Genomic DNA, 15,713 nt, shown 5'->3' on the forward strand with positions numbered 1-15,713 from the left:
CTGCTCTCCAGGTTCCTCTGGAACAAACAAGTCGGCACTCAAATCACCAGACTAAACAGCAGCTAAACCAAAACATTATGGTTATGATAAGTATTTATATTGMATAGACAAATACATAAAGGTGAAAACCTCTAACAAGAGGTTTTCCAGACTAAGCTTGGATTTTCCCTTCTGCTCTGATTTGTCTTTTTTAAAACTGCTTTAGATTTTTCTTGGRTTTCTTGTGTTCTGTTGTACCTTAATTTTTATTTTGTAGAATTAATTACTCTTAGTCACACCAGTCCTGGATTTGTGTTCATCATCTGTTSATTCATTAGCCCTCTGTGTATTAGTCAGTTGCTTTGCAGGTTGTAAAAAGTTATTTTAAAGGTACAAAACAAATAGAATTTTACAAGGTGACAGGCGCCAAGTGAGTTGACAAAGCTATAAGAATAATCTGCTCTGATCTCCAAGAATTTGCTAAATGAAAAAGGCAGTTTGCTCACATCACAGTAAGAGCAAAGGTTAAAATCTAAATTAAAACAGAGGAGAATTAATTCTTCAAAGCTGATCTAATGTTATTCATACAGATGTGAGTATCTTTTGGCATCATGCTCACTGCCCAGCTACCACCGCAGCAAGTCAAATTGTTTCAAGACAGCATTCCAGTGAAAGAAGATTTATTTATCTTAGCTCTGCTGTTTATCCGAGGATTGCCACACACRTAYGAGCTACAAGTCTGAACACACATTGTGTGCATATTTGAGAAAAACTTCAATATGCGTCTATCTTTATCCAGGCAGGAAACAAATACAGAAACAGAGAGGAAGCTGTTGTAGAAGAGGAGTCTGGTCCCCTGACTATGAATACAAAAGTGATGAATAAAGATTGTGAACTCSTTTTCAGTTTGTGCATTTAACTTTTTCATTTTAGCGTAGTGGAAAGGTGCGCATTTCCATATCCAGGCTGTGTAAACCATTATTTCCAATGTAACAGTGTAAACAGCCAATGGCATTTCCTAGGTGGCTGTGAGACCTATGAATTTTAATGCCTTCGTCTAGTCCCTGTGTTTCAGCTATGGGAGAATTAGCAAATACTCAGGGTGATGCTCAGACTCACTCTGCATATTTCACTATTTCCCATTTTACCTCTTCTTCCATTATATTCTTTAAGCTTTCCCTCTCTCTCTTGGGTTTAATGAGATGATCCCCTTTGGTGTTCTTTTTTTTTGTTTTTTTTTTAATCCAGAGCCACATGTGTTGTCACAGCTGCCAGTTCGGCACCATGGTGTGTGACACAAACACACAAGCTCGCACAAGGGGGCTATTGCCAACTCATCCAAACAGTAATGATGCAAAAACATCTCCTTCCAACTCTGATCTCGTCCAGCACCAACTGTCCTTTTCCTCTCTTCCTCCTGCCACCATTTTGCTCTGCAGCCCGTCTCTATCTTCCCTGTAGTGATGCGGTGTTGGGCCTTACGGTGGGTTTTATGAAGGGACCCTCACATCCATGATCAATAGCAGTCCTGTGATCTGCTATTGAGCAAGGGAATAAGTGAAGTGGCCACATGCGTGTTCTGTAGTGTCTCCCTTGGCTAACGATGGCAGACAGACTGCCAGGCAAAGAAGTGCAAAAAAACAACAACAGAGGAGCCCATTATGTGGTAGAAGCAAACACACTGAGCTGCTTCACCAAGAGGAAACACAGAAGAGACCTAATCGAGGTGCTTAGAGGGGGAACMGTCACTGTTCAGCAGAGATGCAACAYGTCTGGGTACTGMACCCCTGCATTCAAGCCAGACACTACGGTTTTAACAGGATTCAATGAAACTTTGGTGTTTGAAGCAATAAAATGCTCAGATATCCTAGAAATTACGACAAGCCGTCATTCGGTGTTGTTTCTGGTCTCTTATTAGCAGAGTTGTGTAGAAATGGTTTGATGTAAGGAGACAAAAGTAAGTCACATCAGGTTCAGGWTTGTTTTTCTGTGCTGAAGTGGCAGCAAGGAGACCAAAGTTCATAGTAGAAATTATATTAAACCTTAATTACATTTTCAGAATGCTGATTATTATTGTGCTATTCAGTGTTTTGCAGACATTTTTACTTTGTCAAAATTAAGCATTCCCTAAACTTTACATGTCATTTATAAACACCAAATAAACTACTAATGATGAYAACAACAATTAATAATAATAATAATAAGTATAAGTGTATATAATCTTCATGAAAGGCTTCATTGAATTGTTTTCCTTGTCTGCCAAAATGCATGAAATGTACAAAACACAACAGCTTGCTGCTCTTGCACCCCAKAAGTTTCAKTGACTTCCATTCAAATCAGAGGGTCTGTTTTCCCTCTAAAAGGGTTGTGAATGTGTGAGAGAAAAGGAAGCGGTGTTGGATCTATTTGCAGTGAGGTGAAATGTTTAAGAAGTAAAGTGTAAATGAGGCCAAAGTCAAAAAAAGTAACAGTAACGGCAGAAAGGAGGGTGAAAAGACAAAGGGGCAACAGAACCTGCATGGTGCCAAGTCCTGTGTGAAGGACACTGTGATGTGTCCTGTCTTCTAATGACTCCCACATCTGCTAAGTTMCTCCCACCGTTCCTGAGGGGCAGGAGTTCACAGCAGCTCCCTGTTGTGAGGGCTTCGGTTTTGCCACCTCATGCCTTTTTACTGGCGTCTCCAGGCTGCGCAGTATTGATCTGCGATTCTAACCAAAGCTGCCACAGCCTCTGCTCCTTCCGCAGGTAGCCTTGAATCAAAGCTCATGCAGTCTTTTGACAGATGGCATCCTTCGGCCAAGTAATGAGGGATGGCTGAGCGGGCGCCGCAAAAGATTCATGACCTGTGGAGATGACCAACTTCCCATCTCCTTCGCCTGTTTCCGTCTTTATTTCCTTTTCTTTCGAGCATCTGCCAACTTCCACTTTAGCTTTCCTTCATTCGTCTGCCGTAAACTCCACTGAAAAATATCTTCTTGTTCTCAGCTGCCCTCTTTAGCTCACTACTCTTCTGTCTATTAAACAGGGGGCGGGAGACGAACTCGTGCCCCCAAAGGAGGACAAATTGTTACTGGTGCAGGGATGGAGTGAGAAAGAGACGCTCCTGTCGCCTCATCGTTCCAGGGAGGCGGGAGAAATGTCAGCTGTGATGCAGAGAATTCACCTCTCCTGCCACCTGTACAGTAATTGTACAGGTGGCTATTCCGTGAGTCACTCGGAGTGTACCAGCTATGAGCATGCAAATGAGARACTGAAAATTGGGCTGCCTTAAAGTCAAGAGCAGGAAATATCAAAGTTTGCTAGAGTGGGCGGAACAATTTCCATAATAAAACCYAAAGCAAAAGTTGGACACAAATTAGGTTTTTCTTGACAAAAAGAAGTTTCAGAGTCAATTAGGGGGAAAAAAAACACCAAACTTATTTAAGTGCTTACCTGGTAGTGCAAGAGTGTGTTGAGTCTTTTCCAGTCGTTTTCAATCTTAGTGGTGATGTCTTCATCCTGCAGCACCACACGAGCCATTCGACCCTGACGCCACTCTGATGACGAAAACACACAAGCAGAAACGTAGTAAGTGAAACATGAAAATAAAAAAGTCAGCTCTTATGTGGCTCAGTCCTGACCTACCGTCATAGAAAAAAATAACTCCAAGTACTGTGTATATGATTTTTAGTCTGATTTTTTTGCTCGTGAAACACACATTTCCCGCTCCAGGTAGCAAACTTCACGGCTCCGTTTCACTCTCTCCGAGTTCTGCTACATTAAGTGAACTCTACAACACTTCTCCTCCCTCGTCCTCTGGCCGCAGCTCTACAAGGCAGAGGGGACCGACAACCTCTTTGCCTCTACTTATGTTCCTGGCGTTGTTCCAGCTGGCTCCAGGTGAAGACAACTTCTGCCTTCCAATAAGCTTTTAGCTCCCTAAAAAACTAACTCTCACCGACCAAAAAGTTAGCCAAAAAAAAAAGAAAAGAAAGAAAAAAAAAGTAGTATTTCTGCTTATCGATCTTCACCTGATGTCATAGTGGGATGATCATAGTGGTTGCCAGGAAATGGCTAAACGATGACAGCTGGCACAAAAAAATAGCTAMTTTTGGGGTGATTTGTTTGCTTACATCAACAACATGTTGGACAAGTGACTGGAAAAATTCAGATGTGGATTCTGAATCATTTCCATTCAGTCAGATGGAGCACGAACATGATATATGGACTCTGATAAAGTTTCTGCTCCAACCAGTTTGGTCTCATATGTTAGAATTTTAGTGGATATATGTTGTGTATGTTTAGTTAATTTCAAGAGTATTTTGGAGTATTAGGATGTGTGAAATCGCATCTATTTCATTAGAAATCTTGGTCACTGGCAGTTCAACCAAAAACGTGACCATAAAATAATAAAAATATCAGCTGATGGCTCAAAGTTTCAAACAAGGCTGAACAGAACCACTTAAAAGGAGACATCATTTTGTTGAAAAATGTTGAGACACAGCTCCACATGCACACAAATGAGCAGATATCTGCAAGATTCCTGCGTGTCCTCAGACGGAGGTTGATATGCATCTTAATTTAACATTCCACAAGAACATTTGAAAGATGCATATTTAGGCAGCCTGCACACTTTAATTGGTACAAGTGTCACAAATGCAGCAGCAGCAGCAGAGTCATCACTGCGGGGAAGAAAGGAAGATCAGATTGAGAAAAGGAAGCTCTGAGAAAATTACTTCCTTTCAAAAGCAAGCAGAAAAGGAACCATATGTAAAAACACCGAGCAGCACTGGTGGAGGGCAGTGACTGAGGCATCATTGTGTAGTAATAAAATGATAATAAGGTTAGTCACAGAGAGGCGGATAACCAATGTAGGCCTCATACTGGGAATGATCATTGATTTTCCCCTTGTTGACCGGGTTGTTATTGCTTCGTGTCTCGTCCAGATGACCACACGATGCCTCTGCCTGGCACAACATGGCCTCAAACTATCCACTAATCTGTGTTTTAAAGAGAATTGTACACCTGCAGAGAGTCTCACACAGATGCAATTACTTTCAAGCAATTATCCGATGGGAGTGTTGTAAAGACACAGATGCGTGCTCATTTGAAATAAGCATGGGACTTGGGGGTGGGGGGTTATTTTTCTGCACACTTATGTGAAGTTAAAAGAAAATATGGTGAGGGACAGACTGACGGGAGGCGAGGCACGGACAGCAGAGGACGGCAGTGGCAGACTGTGTGGGAGTGGAGTTTAGTTTGTGGCGGCTGAGCCAGACGGTCAGCTCTTACCTGAAAACATGCATCATCAGACGCAATTCTCTATTTAAATCTTTTGAGGCTTGTTGGCGCCGGCAGGTGTGGAAAACATGCCAGCCAGTCAGTTTCATCGAAGCAGCACACTGAGGCTGGTTGGGAGGCTGGAGCACAGCTTTATCGCACTGATTATCTATCCACCATGCTCGGGTGTTCTCTTACTAATRCATGAATCTGTAGGTGTGAAGGACTCTACACCTGTCAGATGGATCTGTGTGTCTTTGAATCGTGTGTTTGGCTCTTTACCCAAGTCCATGTCGACGGCCCGCGGCCGCTGAGAATAGGGCATGTTCTTGTAAACCGCATCAAGTATCTTCTCCTTCACTTGTGTGATTGTGTCGCAGTTCAACACCTTCACGGGAATCTCTGGACTGTTTTCGTTGTCTGGGTTTACACAGTTTAGGATCTGGATTATGAGAAAGGGAAGAACAGAGAGGGGGAGAGAGAGTGAAACAACACAAGAGGGGAGGAGGAAAAAGCTGGTTCCTGACTGGATGCGGGTCCAGCTTGTGGCTTTTCCCTCATTAGAGTCTCCTTGGATCGTAGCAGGAGCTTTGAGAAACCATTTCCGCTCTTACTGGCATCCCAAAATCTAATTTCACACCTTCGGCGGGACACCAATTTCCAGCACTGCCGGGGCATTAGCACATAATGAGCCAAATTCCCAGTCAGAGCAATCAGAGCATTGTCATGTCACATGCTGGTTGTGTGAGAGCTTTCCTTTTTCTATCTGTTCATGATAGAACGTGAGGAGAGGTTTGTTTGGTTTGTTTCAGTCTATAACCGCCTACCCTGATGTTGGACCAACATGGCTTCCTGTGGGACTAATGCTTAATTTTCCTCCCAAGGTAGTGCARCGAAACACAGCTACACTGCTCTACAAAGGCATTCATGCCCTTTGAACCTTCTTACGCTAAAGAATAACACATTTTGATGTATTTTATTTAGTGCATCTTTTTTTAGAATTGCAGTTTTGCCCAAATACCCCAAGTTCAGTCAGATTATATGGAAAGTGTCTATGGGAACCAACTTTTAAGTCATGCCAACGATTTTTTATTCGTTTTAAGTCTGRATTAGGATTATTAGGAGGTAAATCTCACACAGGTTTAGTCCAGGATTTTCCTGCTTTTAGTTCTATCCAACTTCACAGAAAAAACTGACCAGCTTCTCTGTATAAGATGATTTGTGCAGCACATGACAAATAGTTGTCAATAGATTCAATAGATTCTCTCAACTCAGTTGTGGTTTGSTGCAGCTCCGGTCACCAGTGGATTAAAGCTCTGTGTGTTTTGTTTGTTAGTTTTGGGTCAACAGTCGTGTCTGGACAGGTTTCTGGATGTGCTAAACTCCATTTTCAGATGAAGAAATGTGCTTCTTGCAATGCGTAAAGTTTGGGAACAATCAATCAAGCTTATTTAACGCAGATTTAAATTACATTTAAAATTTGTAACCTGATTAAAAAAAATGCTTATCATCATTTTTATGATGATAAGCAATCTCTGTCTGTATTGTCCTATAATTTATTGTATTTATATTGATTGAGGGATTACAGATTAAAACTACCCTTTATGGTCAACTCTGGCATATTATATAGATGTGCTTTGTCCCTTTTGAAATAAACAAAATAAATGTCATCTTAAAAATGGAAAATGTGAAATAAGTAAAAAACCCTGATGCAGTCAGCTGTGGGCCTCTACTTAAAACAAAAGAAGCACTTGAGTCTGTGTGTGTGTGTGTGTCAGCTTGGCAGCATCATGTTTGTCCACGTCTGCAAGCCTTTGTGCAAACTTCTGCCGTGTCTGCTGGTGTGTGACGTACCAGGGTTTTGTACTCGATCTGCTGGCGGATGAGCTTGTCTTCGCTCAGGGAGTAGCGGGCCTCTCCGGTGATGGCGTCAATGGGCCCCTTTTCCATCTGCTGCTTGATGGCGCAGTACAGCATGAACAGCGGCTCCCCTGCACACTCCTGTGAACACGCAAACGCGCACGTGCAGACAAACCCACAGGTTCACACATGACAGAGCACCACGGCGTGAAAAAAAGAAACCTCACCAGTCTGAAAACACAAAACTGCATAATCGCATCTTTAATCTGGAGGCTTTATTAAAAAGATACAAAGAATGGATTTGCATGTGCATCTATAAACACCTCCGCACATTTGTTGGCGCACTCACCTTGAGGAATTTGTGAAGGAGGAAGGCGAACCAGTTCGTGAGCATCTTCTCAGCAACCGACTCTGTTCTGAAATTACATAAAGCAGAATCAAAACAAAATGTAATTGTTGTCTCTCTCTCAATACGTCAAAACTTTCAGAAAACAACAGACTTCCATAATTCATGAGGTTGTGAGAAAACCTAAGGGAGATCTCCCTGACATCTTGGCTATGGAGCAGCCGCTTTTGGTTTTGCTTGTATACTGCCTACAACCCCGTGGTCACAGTGAGAGAACAGAGCAGAGCAAACAGGGGGCATCTCTGCACATAAGTGCGTGTGTGTGCGTGTGTGTGTGCGTGACAGAGCAGGCACGCGTGCAGTTGATTATTCATGTGCGGTTCAACACAGCGGGACATCAGCAGCTGTGACAAGCCTCAGCTGTTGAGAGAGACGAGAGCTGTCACAGCCAGGTAACGCCTGATCGCAGCCAAAACGATCTCTTCTCCTCTCATTTCCTCCCGTCCTCCTCCCCGCCTCCACTGCCCTTCCCAGTCAATCACACATGGAGCTACAGCCTGCTGCTGGGCTTGATTGGCCAAGAAAAAAAAACAACAAAAAAAAAAACACAAAAGTGCACTGACCTCCGACTATTTCTACCACGCAGCACAACTCTGTACCCTTTCATAATTTCTGCTCGTTTTTTGCTCTAAATGCCAAACAAATATCTCTACATCTACCTCATTAGCAGCATCACGAATCACAAGAGAACAGGAGTTAAATAATAAAAAAATAATAATAATACAACTACTAATGAGCACGAAGCTTAGATGAAAGGGTTTGTTATATTCACACAGAGTAGAATAGCAAAAATGAGCTGTTGACTCAGTTTGTAAAAAAATGCTCCCCTGTCTAACTACCTGCAACAATGGCAATAATGACCACCTTATCTTGATGTTGTTATAAATCATCACAAGGTTCAAGTAAAAGACATCAATATTAGGTTGAGCTTGGGGTGAAGTAGAGATGCAGGTGTCGTTTAATTTGATTTTCACTGCATCGAGATGAGGAAACGCTGATTGATTAACAACTATTATCTTTTTGTTAATTTATGACTTCGTTTTGAGGACCAGAAACCATTTGAATGCATAAGTTCAGATGTTTCTCATCCAGTCACCTCGGCAAACAGAAATATTATATGGAGGATGTGGGACTTCCATGCACCCAGTTGTTTGGACTTTGGTAGGAAGCCGTAGTACCTGGAGAAAACCCACATATGGAGGAGAACCTGCAAATTCCTGAGTTGAGATTTGAACCCAGAACCTTCTTGCTGCAAGGCAACAGTGCAATGTTCTGCAAATGGGGCTCCATCATGGAGCCCCATTTGCAGAACATGCTAAACTAAAAGAAAATCCATAACACGATTCTCCCCGGAGGAACTGACATAATCGATTTGTAATTACATAACAGCCTCATAATTAAACTGAATGGAGCGCCTAAAAATAATGTGGTCAGTGTTAAAGCAAGCTGATTGAAGCATCCTCATTCATGTCAGTCAAATTTACATAACTATTTTAACTTAAAATCGGATCTTTTCCAGTTTGAAGTTCCAACACAAAAAATTATCTTGGTATTTTTATGACATAAGTTGGAAAAGATAATTGTGAAAAATAAACTGATTCATCATATCAGCATCAACTGTGGGTTTTATAATCTTATAATATTATAGCATATAAGACACACCTTGGTACTTTAAGAACAGTAATCTTAGAAAAAAAAAAGATCTTTTCTGGAGTGAATTTATATGGCAAAAATGGGAACCTTGGAGAAACAGTTATATAGCAATAAAAAGGCCCTGAAAAGTAAATTACACAGGAGATGCTCTCTTTGTATTAGATTGTCTTTGTATGAAACAAGCTAAGGGAGATACTATAAGAGCAGGTTTCTTGTGTATATAAGCGAAAATAAAATTAAATACCACACTTCTTGAGATTAAAATAGTGTTTATCTACTGTGTGCTACAACATAGTCTGAACTAAAAGTACTGCTATTTCTCCTCTTTGCTTGAATGCTGAATAGCACAACTAACAACCACAATAAAGTGTATCTGCTGTGTTTAAGACTGCGACGCTTTATGATTGCTACCTGGTTGCAAGTGAGCCCTGCCATAAAGCTCTGTGTGTGATCGCAGCCAATTTCAGGGACAATCCATTAAAACAGTTCCCTTTATGCAACAATAAATTACTGTGATTACTCTGGTGGATATGGCGAAGGACCCAGGCTGACCTGCGGATTACCGTGAATCGAAGCAGCAAGGTATTAAAGGCAAGTTAGAGGCTTCCACACCCTCAACAATGCTGGGGATGATTACACCTGAAGCGAGATTACTACTATTATTGGAGGTAATTGCGTTAAGTCATGTTTAAGGTGTATAAGCAGGAATCTGGAGCTGAGGCAAAAGCACCAGAAGGATTGTCTGAGTCAGGGAGGTCACGCTAGCTAACACTTTAGTCACCGAGATGAGGAAGAGTGTCAGTCATTCTCCGTTTCTCATTAAAACAGGAAAGATTAAGGATTTTCATATTTTACAATTCAACTCATGGATTTTTTCCCCCCCCTCTCAGTTGCACGACTATAAAGCTGGGGTTATATTTTGTTTTGAATGATGCATGACTGTCTGAGCTTTGATGATGTCTCCCACAGCCGGAGGCTACTCCCCTGTGAACGAGTCCACTGGCCAGTCTATTGGTATCTCGCTAAGAGAGGAACTGGATGAAAGCCCATTAAGTGTGATGCTTCAGCAGGGGGTTGGGCAAGGGTTGACGGGAGGTGGTGTAGATAAGTTCAACCCGTTTAACATACAGGATGGGAGAATAAACACTCCTCATATAGGGAGGAAGATGCAAACATATTTCTCTCTTCTACTCAATATCAATCAATTAACTATTGTGGAAATTTATTTAAAATCGTATTTTGTCAAAGTAAAATAACAGGAATTCGATGCACAGATGCAGGTTCTATACTCACTCAATATAAACAGAGATATCTGTTGGGGAAATTCAAAACTTTTTTTGCAAACTACACCTTAACCACTGGCTTTCTGTTGGCATTTAGAAGCTTCTTGTATATCTGTGGTTGGATATTTGACCATTCTACTGGGTGGAGTTCATTTGAACTAATTTATTTGCAGGAGCTTTACTTTACCACAGTGGGGCAGAGGTAGAGGTAAACTTTAGATTAGGCTTAAAGGTTCTGACCCGACCCAGCCTAAACCCCGTGTCCAAACCTGATCTAAACCAACTAAATAACTAATTAGAGGCCAAAGCCCAAAGTAAACCTCGGATTTCATTTTGAACTGTTACCAGTTTAAAATCCTTCAAGACTTCTGACTTTACTCTTTGCAGGCTTATTAGTGTAACTTCACTTAGTTGTAGCTGTTGTTTAAAATCTCTCAGCTCCAGTTAGTAGCTTGTTGTAAATGCAGGACGAGTAAAGCGCAAATCTTATGGGATGTGTGATTGGTAAACATTGATTTCAAGAGGAGTTTTGATGGGAGATTGGAATTATTGTGGAATTATTATGAGCCACCATCATTTGCAAATTTCCACCAACCAGCTGTTGATTTGAGAAGTTATAGAATTTGATGACAGCAGTCCTTTATTCTGCTTTGCTTTCAGAACATTTGAAAACAAATCAATCAATGCAGTACAATGATCTTGGGGTTGAAAGCCTAAATTTAGAGATCTTCAAACATACTACTTGTCATTGTGTCTAAACAGTTCAACTATGGGTTTGTCTGAACATGACAATTTTCTCTAGAAGACATTTTGGCTTGTCCATGTAAGCCAGGAGTGTCCAAAGTCGGTCCTTGAGGGCCAGCATCCTGCATGTCGTTGGGCCTTTTAATGATCCATCATTTGATGCAGGTGTGTAAAACCAGGGAGTGAGAACTAAAACATGCAGGATGCCGACCCTCAAGGTCCGACTTTGGACACCCCTGATGTAAGCAATTGCATATTTCAGTGAGTTAAAGTTGTTGATTTTGCTACACTGGCTTTGGTTTAATAGCACATGCTGAGGAAAACATGTCGCATTGTGGACCATAATCTGGGTTTAAAGACTTTCCAGATTTGGAATGCTTAAGTCTTGGTGGTTTTCTGGGACGTTCCTAAACAATTTCCTTTCTTATGAGTGTGATAGTTTGGGTCAGATGCATACAGCTTGGATGTAGCTGGGATGAAAGTGAACACAAATAAAACTTGGTTTAAGAAGGAACAATTTGGGTTTCCTGAATGGGCTTCCAAAGGTTTGTCCTTAAAAGCCTAGATATCAACCAATTTAAACCCCATCTGTTATTCTAAGCAGAGTCGTCATGCATTCAGCCAGAAATATGCCATGACAAGCATGTGCTTCTGTAGTTATACTTTTACTGTGTGTGGATTCAAATAAAATCTACACATTTCACCAGGACTGTATTTTCATTTATAAACACACACAGGTGATGATGTCCGGGGACCGGACAAAGAAAGACATCTAAAGAATTCACAAGAGCAGAATGATGCACAATAACGTGCTGCACAGCAAAGCGTCTCAGTTTGAAAACATGTGAAGGAGCCATTAGAGCCTTGGGCTGTGTTTTCATGCTGAACACGCCTTAATTTATTGTGAATCTTTCTGGACAATGCCCCAAATCCCTCTGTAATCGCCCTCCTTCCTCTACAAGGATTTACCCCCCACCCCTCACTGCTATGCTTACTGTGCAACCCCCTCCCATTCCTGCTTTTATGAGACTTGCGTGTGTTAGAAGTTAATGGAACCTATTAAGCATTTTAATAAGCTCAGCAAGTCTCGAAGAAGGAAGTCAAATAAAGCCTTTTGTGCGGGGGCAGTGCTGACTCCCCCTTAATATCTCTTCTCTTGAATGTCGGCAGGGAGAAGCACTTTGTTCTCCTCCTTCTCCTCTCCTTCTTGTCCTCCTCATTTTCCTCTGCTTCCTTCTCTCTCTTAATTGAGTTTCATTAATGAACATCAGGATTTCATTATGCCACAAAGTGTTTAAGAGCAGACCCCATCTCGGATTTCCTAATGGTTATGTGGGTGCATGGGTGGATGTTTTAGCAGCCACTGAAATGTCTCTCAATGAAACTAATGCTAAACACAATACTCATGCTCTGAATAATGCCGCACACCAAAGCTCTGCATGGGCGGAAATCTCATTACGGAAATGCTGAGAAGAAAAATAAGACAAGATTGAGGAGTCTCAAGGTGATAGACGAAATGTTCTGTTGTTCCATTTAAAGAACATTAAGAGCAAGACAAAGAAACTGGGTGAGGGATGGCAAAAGTTAATATGATAGAGATAATGGGGAAAAGATCTTAACAGAAAAAGGAAGCGACTATTCCGGTATATTTTTTTTTTTTTTTTTTTTTTTTAGAGTTTGCACTTTAAATGATAAGCAGAAAGAAAAGCCAGTGACAAAAGACATGGGTGGAAATGAGGATTATGTTATGAATAAGCAGAGAAAATAAAATCCAGATCCACTAAATAAAATCCAAACATCACAAGGTGCCAGGTGCTGCATCGATTCTCCTTAATGCAGTAAAGAGTGAGGAAATCAATCATAAAACCTAGATGCCTCCTTCAAAAAGCTTTTAGAAAAATAGTAGTGTTTATAAACTAAAAATCTATTTTCAACACCCAGAAAGCCTTTGAAATCTTTAAATACTAAAGGAAACTCACACTTCCCTGAAAAAAAAAAACACTTCAGAGAAGGTAGGAAGGATGCTATTTAACTTAATGGACTGGAGGTTTTCATATCATTTCTGTGTAAATGTAAGATACAGCAAATGCTACAGATGTATTTCTACTCGTCTGATGTGTTGGATGGGTAAAAGAGTAGGCATGTAAGAACCAATACTTTCCTCCAGGGCATTTAAACACAAACCTCCCTGCCAGTGACGCAAGTCAAGCCGAATTCTGTGTAACTACTTAAATTAATTACTTCTTGAAAACCAATGATTTGTTTTTCATCCTGCTCATTCATCCATTTTGTAATTCTCAGATAAACTCTGAGCCTCCAGAAGGAAAGAAAGGTAATTTAACTAAGCAAACATACAATACTTGGCAAATAAACTGTTTCACATTGTGCCTTGTTTTTAGCCTCATAAATTTGAATGGATTTTATTTGAATTTTATGCGCTAGGCAAACACAAAGTACCACATATTTGGTTTCCAGAATTTTGCTATGGAAATCTAAGGGGTGGCTTTGTTTTAGCACAATTTGCCTTCACAAGTAATTTAATTATTGAGTAGAGTATATGCATTTAGTAATTTCAGTATAAATACAACATGAATTTTAAAAGCCACAGTATTTATGTGGAATTCATGCAATATTTACTTTAAAATTTATATTGACCTTCAGTGGTCAGTAAGCTTAGATAAATTCTCATGGAGCAGCAGGTCTGCTAGCAGGCGTAGAGCTATTTAGACAAGAAGTAAAGTTACATTTCAGGCATAAATGTAAAAAATAGTTACAACTAAATATTCAGAGTTTTGGTAGATAATCTTCCTCTTTTTAGTTGTAATTTTCTGCTGCCTTAACAGGACAAAAACATGTAGAAACATCCTGTTTGATGGGTCTCTTCATTGAACCAGTTTAATATTAAGAATTTAATTCAAAACAACATTACAAAAACAGGAAACCCTGGCATTTTCTGTTCTGTAATTTTCTCAATGACAATATATTCTAGAAATTTTGGCTAACATCTATAAAACTGAATTCAATTATAGCATCAATGTGATGTAATTTTTCACCATTACCCTCATTATAAGCACATACATCTAACATGGCTAAAAGCAGCTTATTAGTTTGTGAAATCTATTATTTTTTATTTATTTAGTTTGCCATAACGATAGAAACATTGGAATACAATTTCACTGAATTCCTCTTTAATGTAAATTGAGCCCCATATGTTTTTACTAGCAGGTACTTAAACTAAAACACTCAGCAGAAAAGGAAGCTGTCGAACGGCCTAATCAAAGTTCAGACCCTGTGATGCTGTGACAACGGGCATAAAATCTCAGTACTACTTTACAAACCTCAAATTGGAGTGAAATGAAGCAATTATGTGAAGAAGAGTTGCCCAAAATTCCTTTTCAATTGCTTGATACCATGAATGACACAAGTAACCACTATATTTATGTCACATAGGTTGGCTTAGATTACAATAAATTCAAATCATCATTTTATATCCATTATTCCTTTGTCTGATGTCAACTTTTGTTTGATAATTTATATGTGCAAATGTAATTAAAAAGGAAAAAAAAAACAAAAAAGAACTTGTACAAAATAACTGAAAATGTTTTAAATTAATATTTCACAACACCGGCATACTCAAAAAAATGATAACCAAAAAGAAAACAAAACACACCACATGCAAGCAAACTGATGACACCTTCCGTTTGATTATCATCACAGACGAGTGTGTTCATGTGCTGGTTAAACGCGCTCACATCAGTCCACTGGCTCAGCACTCGGCTTTGCTCTAAATAAGCGATAAAGACGGCAACAACAGCAAAGAGCCGTGTCAAATCTGTAATCCCTTAAATTCCTCACATAAAATGGGAGATATGTAAAAACTGTAGGACATGTGCCCCTCCAGGCAGCAATAGAACAAACCTGAGGATTATGTACCACTGTGTTTCTAATGAGATGAGATAATGAAAACTTCGAGGTGACGCGGGGTCCTGCTGTCAAGTGGAATAACTTTATCTGGGTCGTTTGAAGCTACGCTGCTTTCATTCACCCCCTCTGTTCCCAAGCAATGGTTTCTGCCTTGCAGCTATTTGCTCATATTGTTGATTTCTCAAATACAGGCAATAAAGGAACATTACAATGAACATGCTGTCTAAACAATAGCATCTGCCTGCTGTCACTGTCTCTGCCTGTTAGTCATGTAAACATAATCAAAATCAGACCAAGCAGTTGGACTTTTCAGGTTTCTATGTGTTTGACGCGTATCTTTTGAGCTGGCGGCTGTTTGTCCATCCATTCCCGTCTACACAGCCAACAAAAGCAGCTGAGGACACCGAGGAAAGGACTCGGTAGGTGTTTAAAATTTTAATACATCATCCCCCAGCTCCCGAGCAGCACAATGTATGCTGGATCCACGAAAAGAGAGAAGGAGAGAGAGAGAGAGCGAAAAAAGTTAAGTTGAACTAGATCTGAATGTTTCATAAGGAGACCGAGCCTGAAGCATAAGTGAGACTGGCATTAAGAGCGAGCAGTG

At 40.4% G+C, this 15,713-nt stretch overlaps 1 protein-coding gene across 1 annotated transcript in view; it reads right to left on the reverse strand.

Moving 5' to 3' along the window:
* Positions 1–3,385: 3,385 nt before the first annotated feature.
* The window catches only part of plxna2 (plexin A2), a 155,255-nt gene continuing 142,927 nt past the window's right edge, over positions 3,386–15,713 (reverse strand). Inside the window, exons 22-25 of the mRNA XM_008414720.2 lie at positions 7,449–7,515; positions 7,094–7,240; positions 5,522–5,681; positions 3,386–3,516 (exon numbers count right to left, since the gene is read on the reverse strand). Coding sequence (XP_008412942.1) covers positions 3,401–3,516; positions 5,522–5,681; positions 7,094–7,240; positions 7,449–7,515 — 490 coding nt within the window. The 3' untranslated portion in view covers positions 3,386–3,400. The remainder of the gene's footprint in view (positions 3,517–5,521; positions 5,682–7,093; positions 7,241–7,448; positions 7,516–15,713) is intronic.

This window comes from Poecilia reticulata, linkage group LG7 (genome assembly GCF_000633615.1).
Source record: "Poecilia reticulata strain Guanapo linkage group LG7, Guppy_female_1.0+MT, whole genome shotgun sequence".
Classification (NCBI taxonomy): Eukaryota; Metazoa; Chordata; class Actinopteri; order Cyprinodontiformes; family Poeciliidae; genus Poecilia; species Poecilia reticulata.